Below are 20,393 nucleotides of genomic sequence, written 5' to 3'. Positions count from 1 at the left end.
AAGGTTTGGATAGCTTCCTAAAAGAAAAGTCCATAAACCATTATTAAGATGGACTTGGGAAAAATCCACTGCTTATTTCTAGGATAAGCAGCATAAAATACATTGTACTATTTTGGGATCTTGCCAGGTACTTGTGACCTGGATTGGCCACTGTTGGAAACAGGATGCTGTGCTTGATGGACCTTTAGTCTGTCCCAGTATGGCAACACTTATGTAACATACCTTTAATCACTAGATTAACTGTGATTAAAATTTTAATCGAAATGCAGCCCTAGTTATTGCCACTGTGCGCAGATCTTCGGTCTGCCACTGTGTTGTATTCATTCTGGCATGTCTCTCTCTGTATGCTTGATAGTTATCCCATGTGTTTGGGGTCAGCTTGACAGTTCTTCTGGATTTAGTATACTCTGTCCTTTACTGAGTCTGCTCTGCTCTCGGTTTTTAATGCACCATAGTCGGGATATTTACAGAAGATGCCCTAGCCTACATGTCAGACCTGATAGACCTACCACCCAGGAATGCTAAAAAATCATCCCGCACATTCCTCAATCTTCACTTCCCCAACTGTAAAGGTCTAAAATACAAACTAACACGTGCGTCAACCTTTTCCTACGTGAGCACACAATTCTGGAACACAATGCCGCGCAGCCTGAAAACAATCTATGAATTAACTAACTTCCGCAAACTACTGAAGACCCATCTTTTCAACAAGGCATACCACAAAGATCAACAAATGTGAACTCCTACACATATATCCAGAACTGTCTTATAATTTTGCTTGCTACATTACTATCATGCTTCATCACTATCATGCTACCCAATATCCTTATATAATACTAAATATATATTCTCTTATATACATTCCGCTATTCATGATGTATTGTAAGCCACATTGAGCCTGCAAATAGGTGGGAAAATGTGGGGTACAAATGCAATCCTACCTAATAAAAAGCACATCCAACGTTCTGAAGCTGCCAGCAATGCAGTGAAGCCTGAAGCCCTGAAGTGTTCGTCGCCTTCGTAATAGCTCCGCCCTCCACTCGCTGGCCCCGCCCTCGGAGCACAGCTGATCACCAGAAACTTGCTCGCTCTGTTCCGCCCTCCCGCCCCTCGCTGTCAAAGCCACGCCCTCGGAGCACTGCCATCCTCTCAGCCGTCCACTCGCTAAACCCGCCCTTGAAGCACAGCTGATTAAAACATAGTTGCAAGCACCGCCCTCGGAGCCCTGCCTTCCGCTGAGCCCTCCACTCGCTAGCACCGCCCTCGGAGCACAGCTGATCACCACAGAGTTGCTCCCGCTCTTCCGCACTCCCGCCCCTCGCCTACAAAGCCCCACCATCGGAGCCCTTCCGTCCTCTGAGCCCTCTACTCGCTAAACCTGCCCTCGGAGCACAGCTGATCAAAACAAAGATGCTCGCGCTGCTCCGCCCCTCGAGCCGTGTCACTCAGTTCCTCGCGCAAACAAAAAAAAAACCGCCCGTCAGACGTGAAAGCCACCAGGAAAAGTGCACCACAGCTGATCGCAACAACACTGTGAACTACAACGGACAGATCGACTGGCAACACTGAGTCTAATGCATGCTACCGATCTGTGTCTCTCACTAACGTAAATACTCATTATCACAGTCAAACATACTCTCTCTCACATTCACACTCTCTGTTTCTCACATAGTCACTATCACTGTCACCCATACTCACTTTCTGTCTGTCACAGACATACACTCAGTCTGTCAAAAACTCTGAATCTGTCACAACAACCAACACCACAAAAAAAACCAAAAATGAAATTGCACAAAAAACAAAAATTTCAATTATTCATTACCAGCACAACACAATTCTAATAAAAATCAATTACAAAACATTAATGGCAGAAAACAAATACCTTGCTAGCGCCCGTTTCATTGTGTTAAGAAACGGGCCTTTTTTACTAGTAAATAAATAAGAATCTTAGATTACACTGGTGGGATGGTGCGTGGGATACAGGATTGGAATGAGGGGCCAGAAAACCTGTCTTTTTTGTTGTGTTATTTAATTTTGTAATTTATGCAGGTCCTGGCCAATATTCAGCTTGGGCTCATATAGCTGTTTTATGCGGACTTTGGCTGAATATTGACTAGGACCTATATAACATATCATCACCATGGAAAGCAGACTGTGGAGTACCACATCGCTATCACCGATCCTCTTCAACCTAATGATGACCCCACTAGCCAAGTCCTTATCCAACCAAGGCCTTAACCCCTTCATCTATGCAGACGATGTCACAATATACATTCCCTACAAAAGTAAACTAACAGAAATCACCAACGAAATCAAGCTCGGCTTGCACATCATGGACTCATGGGCAAATGCATTCCAACTAAAACTCAACAAAGAAAAGACACATTGCCTCATCCTCTCCGCCCAACACAGCGTGGACAACCCCACAAGTATCGACACCCCGGACTACACCCTCCCTATCTCAGACTGCCTAAAAATCCTCGGCGTTACTATAGACCGCTACTTAACACTGGAGAGTCAAGTGAAAGCCACAACAAAGAAAATGTTCCACTCAATGTGGAAACTCAAACGCATGAAACAATTCTTCCCGAGGGAAACATTCCGCAACCTAATAAAATCAATGAATGGTTATAAGCCACGTAGATTACTGCAATGGAATCTATGCGGGATGCAAAGAACAAACCTTAAAGAAACCTCAAACCGCTCAAAACACGGCAGCTAGGCTTATATTTGGAAAAACGCGATCTGAAAGCGCAAAACCCCTCCACGAAAAACTACACTGGCTCCCAATCAAAGAACGCATCGCCCCTGGGTTCATAAAATTATCTATGGGGAAGCCCCGGGACACATGACAGATTTAATCGACCTACCAACTAGAAACACATTCGAATCATCACGAACATATCTAAATCCGCACTGCTCAAGCTGCAAAGGCCTTAAGTTCAAATCAACGTATGCATCCAGTTTTTCCTACATCAGCACACAACTATGGAATGCATTACCAAAAGCCCCCACCTAGCCCCGCCCCTTCAGTGGAAGTCTTGACAGCCATTTTTAAAAAGCAATGCGACAGGAAGAGGGTCAGTGGCAGTGGACAGGAAAGACTGAGGATCTTTTCTGCCCCGAAGAATCCACTAGACCACCGGGGTGGCTTTAGGTATGTGCCGGGAGGGCACCCTATGACTTGAAGGAGGAGAGGCAAAGCTTAGATCGCCATGCGGCTGGCTAAACATAGTAACATAGTAAATGACGGCAGAAAAAGACCAGCATGGTCCATCCAGTCTGCCCTACAAGATAAACTCATATGTGCTACTTTTTGTGTATACCTTACCTTGATTTGTACCTGTCCTTTTCAGGGCACAGACCGTGCAAGTCTGCCCAGCACTACCCCCGGCTCCCAACCTCCAGCCCCGCCTCCCAGGAGATGAGACGGCAATAGCAGGGAGCGGGAGAGAGATGCCAAGGCCGCCACGGGGCTCCTGGGAGCGTGAGGCCCTGTGCGACCGCCCCTGTCGCCCCTGCCCGTGGTACTATAGTAACATAGTACGTGAGAGCAAATACAGACCTGAACGGTCCATCCAGTCTGACCAACAGTCACACTTGTTATCAATTCATGATTAAATCAACAATGAATATGATATTATATTCTTTATCACGAGTCTTTCTTTGGTGTTTCTGGGACATAGACTGTAGAAGTCTGCCCAGCTCTATCCTTATTTTCCATCTGCTGGAGTTGCTGTAAAAGCCCACTCCATGTGTTTTTCATGTGTGATCAAGGTGCAGTATTCTGCTAGCGTGTACTATTTGCAGCCCTTTTGGTTTTGTTTTTTTCACTAGGTAGTGTATTGGTGTTTTAGAGCCTGATGTAATTACAGCGCTGCCTTTCCACGCATAAGGTTGTAGCTCGTCCTGTCCTCGGAATTAGTGCTGTTATGGTTTGGTAAGGTTATGAGTGTGTTTTTGCACAAGTTTGTGTATAGTGTTTTGCAGTGGAGAGATTGTGTGTTGGCCGTACTAAGGTGACATCAACACTTTAAATTAATTTTAGTTTGTTTGTCATAACATCAGGCATGGTTTTATAATATTTTGGAGGATCTGATGTTGAATTGTTAAAGGTATTAATTGTGACTATTTTACTTTTATTTAATTTTTTTTTCTGTGCTGTCAGACAATTATGGATGTAAGCCCCACCCCTAACCCCGCCCCCTTTAGTCTCCCCAAACAGTTGGTCCACCAACCGCCTATGCCTTCTTGGAGGCCGGGCCTGGGGAATCTTGCTCCTCCTGCCCCCCCCTCCCCAGGGTTGCTAGGTGGGCGGTTTTTCGCCAGCGGCGGCGGGAAAATTTTGCAGGCGGGATGTGGTTTTTTGGGCGGTTTTCCCGTCGCCGCTGTGCGAGTTCGGTGTTTTTTTCCGGGGCTTCTATTGGTCCAATTCAGTCCAATAGAAGCTTTTCCGGGGCTTCTATTGGTCCAATAGAAGCTTTTCCGGGGCTTCTATTGGTCCAAATTGGACCAATAGAAGCCTTTCAGGGGCGCGGTTGACGTCAGGGATGACGTAGGGGCGAGGCTAGTGACGTGGGAGGCGTGGCTGGTGACGCGGGGGCGGGGTTCGGTGACGCGGGAGATGGGGATTGGCTACAGGCGGTTTTTGGGCGGGTTTACGGCTGGGAAAATTTTTCCCAGCTGCCAACCCTGCCCCCACCCCCAGCAGTCCTGGAATTAACCTGTAGGGCCGAAGGTTGTACCTTGGGGCAGTGGCATGAAGCCAGGTAGGTCTCAAGGAGAATAGACAGAATGAGTCAAGTTCATTTTATTTTTGTTACATTTGTACTCTGCGCTTTCCCACTCATGGCAGGCTCAATGTGGCTTACATGGGGCAATGGAGGGTTAAGTGACTTGCCCAGAGTCACAAGGAGCTGCCTGTGCCGGGAATCGAACTCAGTTCCTCAGTTCCCCAGGACCAAAGTCCACCACCCTAACCACTAGGCCACTCCTCCACTGTTGCTACTATTTGAGATTCTACATGGAATGTTGCTATTCCACTAGCAACATTCCATGTAGAAGTCGGCCCTTGCAGATCACCAATGTGGCCGCGCAGGCTTCTGCTTCTGTGAGTCTGACGTCCTGCACGTACGTGCAGGACGTCAGACTCACAGAAACAGAAGCCTGTGCAGCCTTCTACACGGAATATTGCTAGTGAAATAGTAACATTCCGTGTAGAATCTCCAATAGTAGCAACAGAATCTCAATAGTAGCAGCATTCCATGTAGAATCTCCAATAGTAGCAACATTCCATGTAGAATGTCCAATAGTATCTATTTTATTTTTGTTACATTCGTACCCTGTGCTTTCCTACTCATGGCAGGCTCAATGTGGCTTACATGGGGCAATGGAGGGTTAAGTGACTTGCCCAGAGTCACAAGGAGCTGCCTGTGCCGGGAATCGAACTCAGTTCCTCAGTTCCCCAGGACCAAAGTCCACCACCCTAACCACTAGGCCACTCCTCCATTTAAGAACAAAGATTACAAGCCTCCTAGCAGGAAGTTGCTGCCAGCTCCAGTGTTCTGGCTGGCAGTACAAAAGAAGCAAAATGTATCAAATATTTATTCAGATATGTGAATGTGTAAAATAAGCAATTTTTAAAAAAATGAAAGGCACTCATTAACACAATTCTTTCTTCCCTCTATATGTTTTACACAGGGCTTTTTTGAGGGGGTACTTGGGGATTCTGAGTACCGGCACCTTTTCCATTGTCTGCTAAATTTGACCCATGGTCCCCAAGTTTTAATGAAAGAGCTCAGGCTCTACACACCAATTCTGCCTTGTCATAGCTTCTGTGACTGGCAGCAGGGGTCCTGGCTATTGTGGGGTGAGTCCCTCAGTGATCACCCCACCCCTGAAGAGTTACCTAGCATTTGAGTACCGGCACCTTTTTTGCTGGAAGAAACACACTGGGTTTACATATTTTGATATGACGTCTGCATAGAATTCAGAAAAGGGTCAGCACAGTAACTGAGGGAACAGAAGCAGGGAAGGACCAATATAAGTGAAAAAAAAGAGAACCTTGTTAGCACCAGAGGCGTAGCCAGACAACAGATTTTGGGTGGGCCCAGATAAGAAGTGGGTGGGCACCAAATGTTCTCCCCCACCACCACCAAAAAAATATCTCAGCTGGCAGAAAAGTGCTTCTTTCCACCTTGGCAGTCTGCAGCAGGTATGCGCTGAAAACTGAGCATGCGCAGGTGCCGGTATTGTGGAGAGTAGAATTTTGTTACTATCAGGGGAAAGTCTTCAGCTGGCGGAGCTTGGGATCTCCACCAGCTACCGCTAAACATGCGCTACTGTTGGGTGGGCCTGAGCCCTAAGTGGGTGGGCCTGGCCAAGGTTGCCAGGTGGGCAGTTTTACCGCCCAATTGGGCGGGTTTTCGCCAGCAGCGACAGGAAAATTTCGCCGGCCGCGGGATGCGGTTTTTTGGGCGGTTTTCCCGCTGCCGCTGTGCGAGTTCGGCGGTTTTTTCCGGGGCTTCTATTGGTCCAAATTGGACCAATAGAAGCCTTTCAGGGGCGGGGCTGACGTCAGGGATGATGTGGGGGCGGGGCTAGTGACATGGGAGGCGGGGCTAGTGACGCAGGGGGGGGGGGGTTAGCTGACGCGGAAGACGGGGATTGGCTACGGGCGGTTTTTGGGTGGGTTTACAGCTGTTTCGGGCTGGGAAAATTTTTCCCAGCTGGCAACCCTGGCCCTGGCCCACCTGTGGCTACGTCACTGGTTAGCACAGCAACCCCCCAATGTGCTTGTTAGCTATGTTAAACTATACCTGCATGTTTTCTGTGTGCTAAATGAGCTGTTCTTTTTGTAAGACTTAATTGGAGAGATGCTTTTAACTCCCCGCGAGCTGCAGCTGTCTGTGCAGCCATTAACCCTGAAATATCAACAGGTGCTGCTGATACCTCTTAGGTTTCTCTTCAGTACTAATATTTGCAAAATCAGTCACTAATATTCCGGGATACCTGTTCGCACATAGGAATGATTAGGGAGACAGCTCTTACTGTGATTTGGGATAGCTTTAGCTAAATCTGGCCTAATGAGATCGTGCAAACATGACTGCAGGTTTATTATATTTTTAAAAAATGCCGAAGAATGTAATGAGCATTTAGCATTGTGGTGATTTGAATCCATTATCCAGTCAGACTGCCTGTGATGAGCAACCAGAGGGAAGCCAAACCTAATGGATAGAAGTTGTTTTTTGTTTTAACCCCATTAAGGCAAAGATGCACCTACTACTACTACTAATAGCATTTATATAGCGCTACCAGCCGCACGCAGCGCTGAACACTTGACATAGAGAGACAGTCCCTGCTCAAAGAGCTTACAATCTAGGTAAAACAGACAGACAAGACATTACGGGCAAGGGAATTAAAGGGTAAAGAGGAACAGAGGAGGAGGAGGGCAAATGAGTAGCCGTTAGGAGCCAAAGGCAGTAGTGAAAAGGTGAGCTTTCAGCATAGATTTTAAAAACAGGTAAAGATGGAATGTTGCTAGTGGAGGAGTAGCCTAGTGGTTAGTGCAGTGGAACATGGGATGTTGTTAGTATTTGAGATTCTGGAATGTTGCTACTATTTGAGATTCTACATGGAATGTTGCCATTCCACTAGCAACATTCTATGTAGAAGCCTGCTCTTGCAGATCAGCAACACGGCCGCGCAGGCTTCTGTTTCTGTGAGTCTGACGTCCTGCACAGGGGAGGAGGAGGGCAAATGAGTAGCCGTTAGGAGCCAAAGGCAGTAGTGAAAAGGTGGGCTTTCAGCACAGATTTAAGAACAGGTAAAGAAGGAGCTAGACGTATGGGTTCGGGAAGACGGTTCCAGGCATAAGGTGCTGCGAGACCAAAGGAACAAAGTCTGGAGTTAGCGGTGGAGGAGAAGGGGGACGACAAGAGAGATTTGTTCAGAGAGCGGAGTTCACGGGGAGGAATGGCAGAGATGTCAGAGGAGGGGTAGTGAGGGGGTCATAGAGTGGATGCATTTAAAGGTCAGCAAGAGGAGTTTGAACTGTATACGGAAGCGGACAGGGAGCCAGTGAAGTGACTTGAGGAGAGGGCTAGTGTGGGCAAAACAATTCTGGCGGAAAATAAGCCGAGCTGCAGAATTCTGGACAGATTGGAGAGGAGAGAGACGATTGAGTGGAAGACCAGTGAGAAGTAAATTGCTGCATGCCAGTGCTCACAGAATACTAGAACGTAATTAACAAATTCAGTATACGTGCCGGGCCGTATTCTGTAAACCTGGTTTGCACGTTGCTTAGCACGGAACTGGAAGTGTGCCATACCTGTGGGCGGAGCATGGGCGAGTCTTTGGCGTTCCACTTAGCAATGCATGCAACTTAGAGAACACTATGGCGCTCATTTTCAAAAGAGAAAACAGTCTCTCTCGTAAGTGGCACAAAGCGGCAGATGGATGTTTTTCGCGCAAAAAACATTTAAGTTGCAATTTTCAAAACTCAGAATCGGGATGTTTTTCTCCACAGTTCATCTGAATCACAAGGGAGGGTGTCAGAGGCGTTTTTTTGGGTGGGACTTGGGTAGGCTTAAATCTGGATGTTCTTCAGTGATAATAATGGAACAGAAAATACATCCAAGGCAAGAAAGAAGTGTTTGTTTATCTAGACCTGTTTCAGTCACAACTAAGTCACAAAAAAGGTGCCTATGACCACCTGAGCACTATAGCATGACCAGTGACATAACTACAGGTGGGCCTGGGTGGGCACAGGCCCACCCATTCTTGGCTCAGGCCCACCCAGGGCTTCTGTGCTCTGGTGTTTGATCCCCGTTCCTCCCCAGTGTCGGTACAGGCTTCCGACAGACAGGAAACAGGCAATGATGGCAATGAGGGCGGGACACGGCAGATGGAAGCCTGCGGGGGCCGGTGCAAGCAGCAAGAATGAATCGCTGCAGGCGCCGAGGACGCTTGTAGAGACATCAGGGAGGGATGGAGTTCAGAGACCAGAGCGCAGATGCCGGGACGCTGCAGAGGAGAAGAAGAAGATGTGGGGTAGGTGACAAAAACCTCTATATTGTTAAAAAATATCTCTGGGCAGATATTTATGGTGTGGTGTGTTTGGGGGGAGGGGGCACATGCCCATGGAAGGGCCCATCCAATTCATCTCTGGGCCCATCCAAAATACTCGGAGCACATGAGCCCCCCCTCCCCCCCATCCTCAAGTGCTCACTGGCCCCCTCCCACCTCCCAAAGATGTGACAGTGACAGTAGATTCCAGTTTTTACAACAGCTCCAGATATTATGGCCATTCCTAAGAAAGCAGTAAGCAAACAGATGGAGTAGCTTAGTGGTCAGCGCACTGGACAGTGAACAACAGGACCCTGGTTCAATTCCCACTTTAACTCATTTCGGTACAAATATGTGAGCCTTAAATATATGTAACCTACAAGGCTGAAGGCTATTGTGGTGGTGAATCTTAGGTACAGTAGGTTTTCTCTGTTCCTGGAGGACTCACCACACAATATGAAGGGGTTTAGGTGGGATTTGTACCTGGGTCCCTTTATGTGAAGTCCACAGCTGGGCCGCCGAGAGGGGGGGGGGGCAGGGGAGGACAAAATTCCCCGGGCCTCCAAGGGGGGCCCGGCGCTGGAGTCAGGCTACCGGCGCTGCAGTCCCCGGTCTCACCTGCCTGCCTCCTTGGCCTTCCCTCCCTGTATCCCGCCCTCGCGGAAACCGGAAGTTACATCAGACAAGGGCGGGACACAGGGAGGGAAGGCCAGAAGAGAGGAGATCTGCGACTGCCGCTTCGAATGCAGGGGGCCCGGAGCCGTGGAGGCAGGCGGGTGAGACCGGGGACTGCAGCGGTGGGGGAGCGACAGAGGGCGGCAGCAGCGGTGAGGGGAGTGACGGGGGGCGGCAGCAGCGAGGGAAGCGACGGGGGCGACAGCGGCGAGGGGGCGAAGGTGGGGCACCCTTGCCCCGGGCCTGGCCTAGTCTGTCGGCGGCCCTGGTCCACAGCACTGACCACTAGGCTGTTTCTCTGCACTGCTGGGATGTCTGTGTGGCCAGTATATTAGGAATGCTGCCACACAGACATCCCTATGGCTTGTTTTTCCTTGGGACTTTTTTTTTTTGTTTTGAAAATGCTACTTACAGATGGATGTTTTTTTTTTAGCTTAAAAACAGCTAGCTCAAAGCCATAATCAAAACAGAAATTTAGACTTTTTTTGTTCAATTATGGCTGTGAGCTAGATGTTTTTTTGAGATGTAAAATGTCTCAGTACGGCCTTGGACTTCATATGGAAAATGCCCCCTATGAGTTGTGCGCACTGCAAGACGCACTTCACTGCAACTTACACCTGCCACTAAAATGGTGTAAGCAGTTTCACCTAGATATTGGCATTCCAAGCAGGGGCGTAGCTATGTGGGGCCACGGGAGCCTGGGCCCCTGCAGATTTGGCCCTGGACCCCCTGCCAACGACCCTCTCGACCTCTCCCCTGTGCCGCCAACCCTCCCCCGCCGCCGTCTGCTACCTTTGCTGGCGGGGTCCCCAAACCCCGCCCATCCGAAGTCCTCTTCTTCCGGCACAAGGCTTTGTTCTGTTTCTGTGAGTGTGACGTCCTGCACGTGCACATCATAGTACCACCATGAAATAAAAGAAATTTCTAAAAGGATTTTTTGATTGCACACATCAGGTTTCTCAGGGTCAGCATATAGCAGAAACATAATCCATGATCCAGATTAGTAGAGCACTGCACAAGTTTCTTAACTCCAGACCAGGGTTTCAAAACTCACAGCCTGATGATCAATTCCCCGCGTTGTTCCGAAACAGCACGGGGAGTTAACTCCCCAATGATCAACGCTAATAACATGCAAATTTAAGCACGTTATTAGCATTGATCATCCGGCGAAAGTGCCTGACACAGTCCTCCCACCCTTGTTTGACAGGTCTGGGATGTCAAAAGCCCAGACCTGTCAAACACAGGACCTGCCCCACAGAAAAGCAAGGCTCTGGTGGCCTAGTATTCCCCAAGACTCCACACCCACCCCCCCCCGGGACCGCGGCAGGGTGCTTGAGGTCCAGTGGACCTCTGTCCCCGACCCCTCCGACATGAGGGGAGAGAGGGCTAGAGGTCCGGTGGATCTCCAGCCCCCCTACCCCTCCTCTATGCTCAAAACAAAATCCCTGGTGGAGGGCTGCCAAACTCGGTCCGCGCCCACCCTGGTGGTCTAATGGTCTCCACCCGCCCCACATACCTCATTGTAGGAGGAGGGAGCAGCACTCCCTCCTTTTTCAGTGCACACCAAATTGTAGACACAACCACTTATGCCAGATCAACGGTTGGTTGGGATGCCTAAATGTTCCATGCAATGCCCATTACTTATAAGTTGCGACTGTCCCGTTTGTACACTATCCTTGCAGTTACGCACTCTCCTCAGATTCTATAAATGACTCTCAAATTTACATGGTCAAAATTGAATGCCATTCTGAGATGCGCACGCAACTAAACTGGCTAATGAGCCAATTAGCGCCAATAATTGGGTACTAATAATCAATCATTGGCAACGATTTGGATTTGCGCGTGCGTCTTGCTACATGCTATTCTATAAAGATCCATGCGCAAATCTTATAGCGCACAACTGAAAAGGGGGCGTGGCCATGGGAAGGGCATGGATCTGTGCCTAACTTACGTGCCAGGATTTACACCAGGTTTCAGTTGGAAATTGGCTCTAATTATTATTCTATAAACAGCGCACAACTCGGAGTGCCATTTATAAAATCATTGTGTGCAGATTTTTTCAGCACTGTTTTTTCAGTGCCATTTACTGTATCTAGTTCTATAGGGCCAGATTCCATGTATGGCGCCTAAAAAAAATCCACGCAGTAAACATTTCCGACTAAGCGTAGTCTATAAGCGGCGCTTAGATTTATACACGGTGTATAGAATGTGCTTAGTTGATATTCCAGCACCTAAAAGTATGTGAGTCCATTTACATCAATGAAAACATGGCGTAAATCCGTGCACGTAGATTTACACGCACTGGACTATATTCTATAACTACGCGTGTAAATTTTGGAACATCTACAAAACACCAATTTCCCCGCCTATAACCACGCCCCTTTTTGCCTGCACACGTAAGACGTTAGGCACGCTGCATTATAGAATACACTTAGCGAGTTGTGCGCGCAAATTCTAATTATTGCCAATTAATGCTCGTTATTGCTTGTTACATGCTGTTAAAATCAATGATTGGCTGGTTAAGCCAATTAAGTTACGCACATAGTTATAAAATACGCCTGGATTTCCATGCGGACCTCTAGATGCGTGCTATATAGAATCCTGCAGATATCTCTTACACTCTGCTTTATAGAATAGCCCAAAGTGTACTTGTGTGTGTACGTGCCAGTTAAGGTGCCAGACACGTTCAGTTGTTGAATTGCCCTGGATATCTTTATTTAAAGGCGTAAGCTAGGGTTGGGTGAGCTGATGAGAACCTTTTCTAAACTGGGAGATCAAGAAAACTGGAGTTGAATTGAAAGCGACTGCCAGTCACTTTGAGAAAAGTAGAATCGTTGCCATCTGGACATAGTTACGGCCTCATGGTGTGCTGCTTGGCTCAAATATTTCCATATTCACCAATACTTTTTGATCTGCTGTGGATGAGGATATACAGAGACTTTTTACGTTCCGGGTAGTTGAAGAGTTGGCCATATCTATGAATGTCTAATGCCTTGAGCCTGCTGTTGTTGGCTTAGATATGGCATCCACTTGTACAAAAACCGGAGCCCAACCTTGATGAACTGGCACAGTGGAGATTCAGTAATCCTTAGTTTAAATACTTAAAAGGCCATTCAGGCTTGTTTGTTTAACAATACACTGATGTAGAAGTAAGGATACACAGACACACACTCTCACATCCACATAATTTCTTAAGGTCATGTTTATCACCTCTTGAGTATCTTCTAATTAAGAAAAATCTAAAAATAGTCGTGTATTCTGCTTGCCTCGGCTTGCCCCAGTTAGTCCGTTATAACGTCTATACTTGTCAGGATCTTTTAGAAGAGCACAATCTAAATTTGATATTCAGGAGAAATAAAGTTGAAAAGCTAAAGCAATCTGTAGCAAATCCATCGTGTGAGCACAAGAGGCGTTGAAAAATTTTGACAAACATCTGTACCTGAGAACTGGAACATTATTTTTCTAACTTGTCAAGAGACTGGTGTAACAGAGCAGTCCCCTGGTGATGGAGTTAGCACATTCTGGGGCCCTTTTACAAAGACGTGGTAGGCGCTACGTGCGTGCACCAAAATGAGAGAACTGCCAGGCTAACGCGCCCCCTGGTGGTAATTTTGGATTTAGCATTGTCACAATCCCAAGCTTTCAACAAACAGTCACGAACTCTGGATCAACGTGAGCCCTTGGCCTACTGTCATCGAGCGGCAGCAGGAGGCAAAACCCCCCAAGCAGGACTGGACAAAATTCAGGATGCACTTGGCTTGACTGGAATTGGATTCAGGAACGGACTTGGCTTGGCTTGGCTTGGCTGGTACCAAATGCTGGAACAGACTTAACTTGGCTGGAAGCGGATTCAGGAACGGACTTGGCTTTTGACTGGAACAGGAACAGGATATTGAAACAGGATTCAGGATTTTTAAACAAGCTTGGCTTGACTGGAATCAGGATACTGGAACAGGATTCAAGATACTCAAACAAGCTTGGCAGGAACAGAAGCTGAAAGCAAACAGGGCAGACACAAGCAGGATACAAAGCTGACCCACACAGACAAACAACAGAACTAAGGCTGAAGCTAAGGTAGAGGGGACTAGAACAAGCCAGTGGCGTAGCTACGTGGGGCCTGAGGGGGCCGGGGCCCCCGCAGATTCACCCCAGGACCCCCCTCCCGGCGAACCCGCCCCCGCCGCCGCCTACCTTTACTTTTGCTGGCGGGGGATCCCATTCCCCGCCAGCCGACGTCTTCTCAGTCCTTCCTGCACTTCAATTTGTTTGCTGACGTCCTGCACGTAATTATACGTGCAGGACGTCAGACTCAGAGAACAGTTCTGTTCTCTGAGTCTGACGTCCTGCACGTACAACGTGCAGGACGTCAGCAAACAAATTGAAGTGCAGGAAGGACTGAGAAGACGTCGGCTGGCGGGGAATGGGATCCCCCGCCAGCAAAAGTAAAGGTAGGCTGCAGCGGCGGCGGGTTCGCGGCGGGAGGGGGGGCGGCAATGTCGGCGGTGGGGGGGGGGCGGCGCCGGGGGGAGGGCTAAAATGTGCCCCCTCCCCCCGGGCTCGGACCCCTCTCCCACGGAAGGCTGGCTACGCCCCTGGAACAAGCAAGGCAGACTAGGCAGGACACAAAGCTGACTCACACAGACAAACAACAGAACTATGGCTGAAGGCTGAACCTAGCACACAGAGCGAAAAGAACAGAAGCAGAAGTGCACACAGGCACCCTAAACAAGGAATCAAGACAGAAGTGCCCACAGGCACACAGGCTATGAACAAAGCAACAAGAAATCAAGGCAGAAGAACCCATAGGCACACAGACTAGAACAAGGCAGAAGTGCTACACTGCACACGGACTAACCTGGAGACCTTTGGCATTGCAAAGGCCCTGAATGAAAGTGCACCACTTCCTTATAAACAGGACAGAGGCAGGAAATACACACTGAACACTAAAGTGAGGCTTGAAACACAGAGGAAGTGGAAACCCTACAGAGGCAAGAAATACACACTGAACACCAAAGTGAGGCTTGGAACACACAGGAAGTGGAAACCCTACAGGACAGAGGCAGGAAATACACAGAACCCAAAGTGAGGCTTGAAACACACAGGAAAAAAACCATGCAGACAGTAGCCATCACAGCAGCTGACCATCAGGACATAAGGTGAGTCAGAGAGGGATCACGACCACAGTCGTGACAGGCATGCTTCCATACCGCCGGGACAAATAATTTTTTTTGTTTCCTACCATTTGTGGTGTTTCCAGCGTTACTCGGCAGTTAATACATGCTGACCCATCACCGCATGTGTAGCGCGTAAGCCCTTATCACTAGATCAATGGATGGCATTAAGGGCTCAGGCCGTAAATACAGTGGGGGAAATAAGTATTTGATCCCTTGCTGATTTTGTAAGTTTGCCCACTGACAAAGACATGAGCAGCCCATAATTGAAGGGTAGGTTATTGGTAACAGTGAGAGATAGCACATCACAAATTAAATCCGGAAAATCACATTGTGGAAAGTATATGAATTTATTTGCATTCTGCAGAGGGAAATAAGTATTTGATCCCCCACCAACCAGTAAGAGATCTGGCCCCTACAGACCAGGTAGATGCTCCAAATCAACTCGTTACCTGCATGACAGACAGCTGTCGGCAATGGTCACCTGTATGAAAGACACCTGTCCACAGACTCAGTGAATCAGTCAGACTCTAACCTCTACAAAATGGCCAAGAGCAAGGAGCTGTCTAAGGATGTCAGGGACAAGATCATACACCTGCACAAGGCTGGAATGGGCTACAAAACCATCAGTAAGACGCTGGGCGAGAAGGAGACAACTGTTGGTGCCATAGTAAGAAAATGGAAGAAGTACAAAATGACTGTCAATCGACAAAGATCTGGGGCTCCACGCAAAATCTCACCTCGTGGGGTATCCTTGATCATGAGGAAGGTTAGAAATCAGCCTACAACTACAAGGGGGGAACTTGTCAATGATCTCAAGGCAGCTGGGACCACTGTCACCACGAAAACCATTGGTAACACATTACGACATAACGGATTGCAATCCTGCAGTGCCCGCAAGGTCCCCCTGCTCCGGAAGGCACATGTGACGGCCCGTCTGAAGTTTGCCAGTGAACACCTGGATGATGCCGAGAGTGATTGGGAGAAGGTGCTGTGGTCAGATGAGACAAAAATTGAGCTCTTTGGCATGAACTCAACTCGCCGTGTTTGGAGGAAGAGAAATGCTGCCTATGACCCAAAGAACACCGTCCCCACTGTCAAGCATGGAGGTGGAAATGTTATGTTTTGGGGGTGTTTCTCTGCTAAGGGCACAGGACTACTTCACCGCATCAATGGGAGAATGGATGGGGCCATGTACCGTACAATTCTGAGTGACAACCTCCTTCCCTCCGCCAGGGCCTTAAAAATGGGTCGTGGCTGGGTCTTCCAGCACGACAATGACCCAAAACATACAGCCAAGGCAACAAAGGAGTGGCTCAGGAAGAAGCACATTAGGGTCATGGAGTGGCCTAGCCAGTCACCAGACCTTAATCCCATTGAAAACTTATGGAGGGAGCTGAAGCTGCGAGTTGCCAAGCGACAGCCCAGAACTCTTAATGATTTAGAGATGATCTGCAAAGAGGAGTGGACCAAAATTCCTCCTGACATGTGTGCAAACCTCATCATCAACTACAGAAGACGTCTGACCGCTGTGCTTGCCAACAAGGGTTTTGCCACCAAGTATTAGGTCTTGTTTGCCAGAGGGATTAAATACTTATTTCCCTCTGCAGAATGCAAATAAATTCATATACTTTCCACAATGTGATTTTCCGGATTTAATTTGTGATGTGCTATCTCTCACTGTTACCAATAACCTACCCTTCAATTATGGGCTGCTCATGTCTTTGTCAGTGGGCAAACTTACAAAATCAGCAAGGGATCAAATACTTATTTCCCCCACTGTAGGTGCACACTGGTTTCAATTTTACCACAGGCCCTTTTCCCAGACGCGGTAAAAACTGGCCCGGCGTGCGCCCAAACATGCGCCCATACTTCCGCAGGCCACTTTTTGCTGTGGCTTAGTAAAAGGGCACAACCGAAATACAGAAGAACAGCAACCCTTGTAGCCATACAAACAAAACAGTCATAACAAGGGCTACGGAAACAAGGGGAGGGACACTGGATGATGTAGAAAAATCACTTTATTGAACATCCAGGACTCGTCAAGAGCAATGTTTCGTCTGACAGGGGCCTTCTTCAAGAGTCACTCAAATTGGATGTATATTGATGCAACTAGGCAAATGTTGTTATGTTAGTACAAAAGGAAATCTTTGTTACCTGTCTGTAGAAGTACCTCAAAACTCGCTTGGACTCGGGTGAGATCAAACTGCTTTTTTCCTTGTTGCATCAATATACATCCAATTTGAGCGACTCCTGAAGAAGGACCCTGTTGGCCGAAACACCGCTCACGTCGAGTCCTGGATGTTCAATAAAGTGATTTTTCTACATCATCCGGTGTCCCTCCCCTTTTTTCCGTCGCCCTTGTTGTGACTGTTTTGTTAGTATAAGGACCCCTCCGAGAGAAGTTCGAGGGAAGAACAGACTATTGGGCATGGTCTGGGTCAGCTGAGGCTTTTCCTCCTAGTGCTTAGGGGTCCTTTTACTAAGGTGCGCTGAAAAAATGGCCTGCGCTGGTGTAGACGCGTGTATTGGACGCGTGCAGGTCCATTTTTCAGCGCACCTGCAAAAAAAAAGGCCTTTTTTTTTTGGCCGAAAATGGATGTGCGGCAAAATAAAAATTGGCGCACGTCCATTTTGGGCCTGAGACCTTACCCATTGACTTAGCGGTAAAGTCTCACACGTTAACCGGGCGGTAATTGTCAACGCGTGTACTTCCGATTACCACCCAGTAGTAGTGGACGCACGTAAAAAATGAAATTACTGCCCGGGCCATGTGGTAGTTCCAAATTGGCGTGTTGGGCGTGCATAGGCATCTACGTGGCCCATTAGGCTTACAAAGTTCCATAGTAACATGTTCTGTAGGTTACTATGGAACTTTGTAAGTCTAAGTGCTTTGAAAAATATGCCTCCAAGTGTAATAGAAACTTGCAAGGTCTTGTAGGTATGCCATCCACTTCCATTTTTATCGAAGTGATTGATGTAGTCCCGCTGGTCTTCCTGTTGCATTCATGGACTTGTAGCTCTGATGGTTCCCGAGAAATGCAGGAAGTACAATCCCATGTGCGCCAAGGGTAGGGTTACCAATCTGCCCGTTTGTCCTGATTTCTGGACAAACGGGCAGGCTGGCGGGTGGGCTGTCCTATAGAACAGCCCGCCAGCCTGCACGTTTGTCCAGAAATCCGGACAAACAGGCAGATTGCTAGCCTCCCCTCCCCTTACTTACTACTGCCCTGGTGGTCTAGTGACCTCTTCCGCCTTCGGAGCAGGAAAGAGCCCACTCTTTCCTGTCCGGATCACTGCATACATCCTTTCTGTTGCTGATCTCAGCGCTGATTCAAAATGGCTGCCGAGAGTTGAAGTGACCTCGCGAGACTTCAACTCTCGGCGGCCCTTTTGAATCGGCGCCGATATCAGCAACAGAAAGGATGTATGCAGTGATCCGGACAGGAAAGAGGAGGTTCTTCCCTGTCCCGAAGAGGTCACTAGACCACCAGGGCAGTAGTATGGTAAGGGAAGGGGGGTGACGGGGTGTGTGACAGAGGGCGTGAAAGGGGGCGGGGTGGGGTGTGATGGGGCAGGCTGGGGTGTGTGGTAGGGGCGGGGCATGTGTCCTTTTTTGGGGGACAAAATATGGTAACCCTAGCCAAGGGGGTGAGATCTCTTCTGAAAAACTGGGACCAGTTGGTAACCCCGAGAGGCCTCGTTCGTGCTGCAGCTGCACTGACAACAGCGGAGTACTGGCAGATTTCCCAGGGCTGAGTGTAGGATAATCGGGCCTAGATGTGTATTTCTGCAGTCTTTAAACAGATGACACTGCATTGATATAGTTTTGAGACAACAGCACACTTTACTTTTTGTAAAAAAACAGAATTGTATCTTAAAAAACCATGAAGCCTGGATCCCAACTTTGAGGCCTGAAGAGTTTTCCCATAGACACAGAAAGATGAACATTTTTTTCATAAGCCAGTTCCTGTAGCCAGAAATAGGACAAATGATGGACAAAATGAATAATCAAGACCTAAAACTAGATGAGTTATTATTGATAATGAGCAATTTAAATCTAATCAAGTGCTCCTATAAATCTCCAGTGTCTGGGACGTTAGCCAACTAGGACTCCATCCTGAGAATATGGATTTGTTACTTTGGAAACCGTGGTTAGCAGCTTTCTAATGCCAGTAATCTTCTGAAATGTAAAAGTAATGCAGCATTATTTAATTATCTGGATATTGGTACTTAAATTGCGACAAAATCTTGGATGCTGAAGTGTGAATGACATAAAATAGTTGGCCTGCTGGTGCAGTGCAAGTGCACTGATGTGTCACTGCTCACCTTTCTGTGCAAAAAAATCAATATAAAATAATCTGTATTCTCAGTTCCAAGTTCCAAAAGGTTTTTCTGCATAAAGAATGCACCAGTCAGTTTCAGCCCCCCAGTAAAACTAACGGGCCTGATATTCAGCCCGTGGCAATCAACGTTTTTTATCCAGCTGAAGCAGACATAGCAGTGTTGCCTTCTGTGTGTTCCTGTCCAACCCCCAAATAAATATCTGGAATGCAGCATTTGCAACAGTGGAAGTATTGGAATGCACCAGTGGCCTGGTTCTCCTTAGTTTTGTTCACATGATCTAGTTACCAGTCATTGATCAGTGTGTTCTTTTTTTCTGCTTGCAGTGTAAAACCCTCTCCAGCGTCTGTGACCATATTATCTCGCTCTCCTCTGATCCCTTGGTGTCCCAGTCTGCTCATCTTGAAGTGACCCAGCTGACCAACGTCAAGCCAAGCGAAGGGCTGGTAAGATGTACGCACATGCTGACAGGGATCATTAACAAGAAGACAGCTGGTTACTTAAAGAAAATGAGAGAGGCTGGGATGTATGTGTGTGTGAGTGTGATCATTTTGACTAAGAAAAATGTGTGCTGAAAATCTGACCCTCCCCTAAGGCTTCATTTTTCTAGGCGGAGTTGAATGGTAAGAAGCCAAAGTCTGACTATGTTGTTGATGGAGTCAAAGGTCACGCACGTGCTGTTGCAGTGGATCCTGGACTAAGATCGGCCCCCTCTTTCATAAGGGGATCACTGATGGAATAGTTGCCTTGAAACTGGGCACGGTTTGAACCATTGACCCACCTGGGAGTCGGGAGGGAATGTTTTTGCATCATTAGAAAATGAAGCCTGCATTCTAAGGCTAGGTTTGGCTTTCACACTGCCAGAAAAGATATTTAGCAGCACTGAAGGGATATTCAGATCTGTCCTGTACTTCCTAGTTTGCACACCTCACAGTGTTGGGCATTGCAGTGTCTCTGTGATTAAATACCTTGAAAAAGCCATCTTCATAATCAAAATTTTGCCTTATTTTCTGGTACTTATCTGTAGCATTGTGTTCTTAATGAGCTTGTTCACCGTTCAGCAACAAGACAAATTAGTTTGAAATCTGAATTTTTTTCTGCTCTGACTGAGACATCTCTAGTTGTGATTAAAGCTGA

General features: G+C 47.7%; 1 protein-coding gene across 1 annotated transcript in view; it reads left to right on the top strand.

The window, feature by feature from the left end:
- Nucleotides 1-20,393, top strand: part of CNKSR2 (connector enhancer of kinase suppressor of Ras 2) — a 659,600-nt gene that overhangs the window by 231,692 nt on the left and 407,515 nt on the right. The window contains exon 6 of the mRNA XM_030202257.1: nt 19,583-19,702. Within this exon, the coding sequence (XP_030058117.1) occupies nt 19,583-19,702 (120 nt within the window). The remainder of the gene's footprint in view (nt 1-19,582; nt 19,703-20,393) is intronic.

Source organism: Microcaecilia unicolor, chromosome 4, assembly GCF_901765095.1.
Source record: "Microcaecilia unicolor chromosome 4, aMicUni1.1, whole genome shotgun sequence".
In the NCBI taxonomy this organism is placed as follows: Eukaryota; Metazoa; Chordata; class Amphibia; order Gymnophiona; family Siphonopidae; genus Microcaecilia; species Microcaecilia unicolor.
This window is presented reverse-complemented; position numbering and strand designations above follow the sequence as displayed.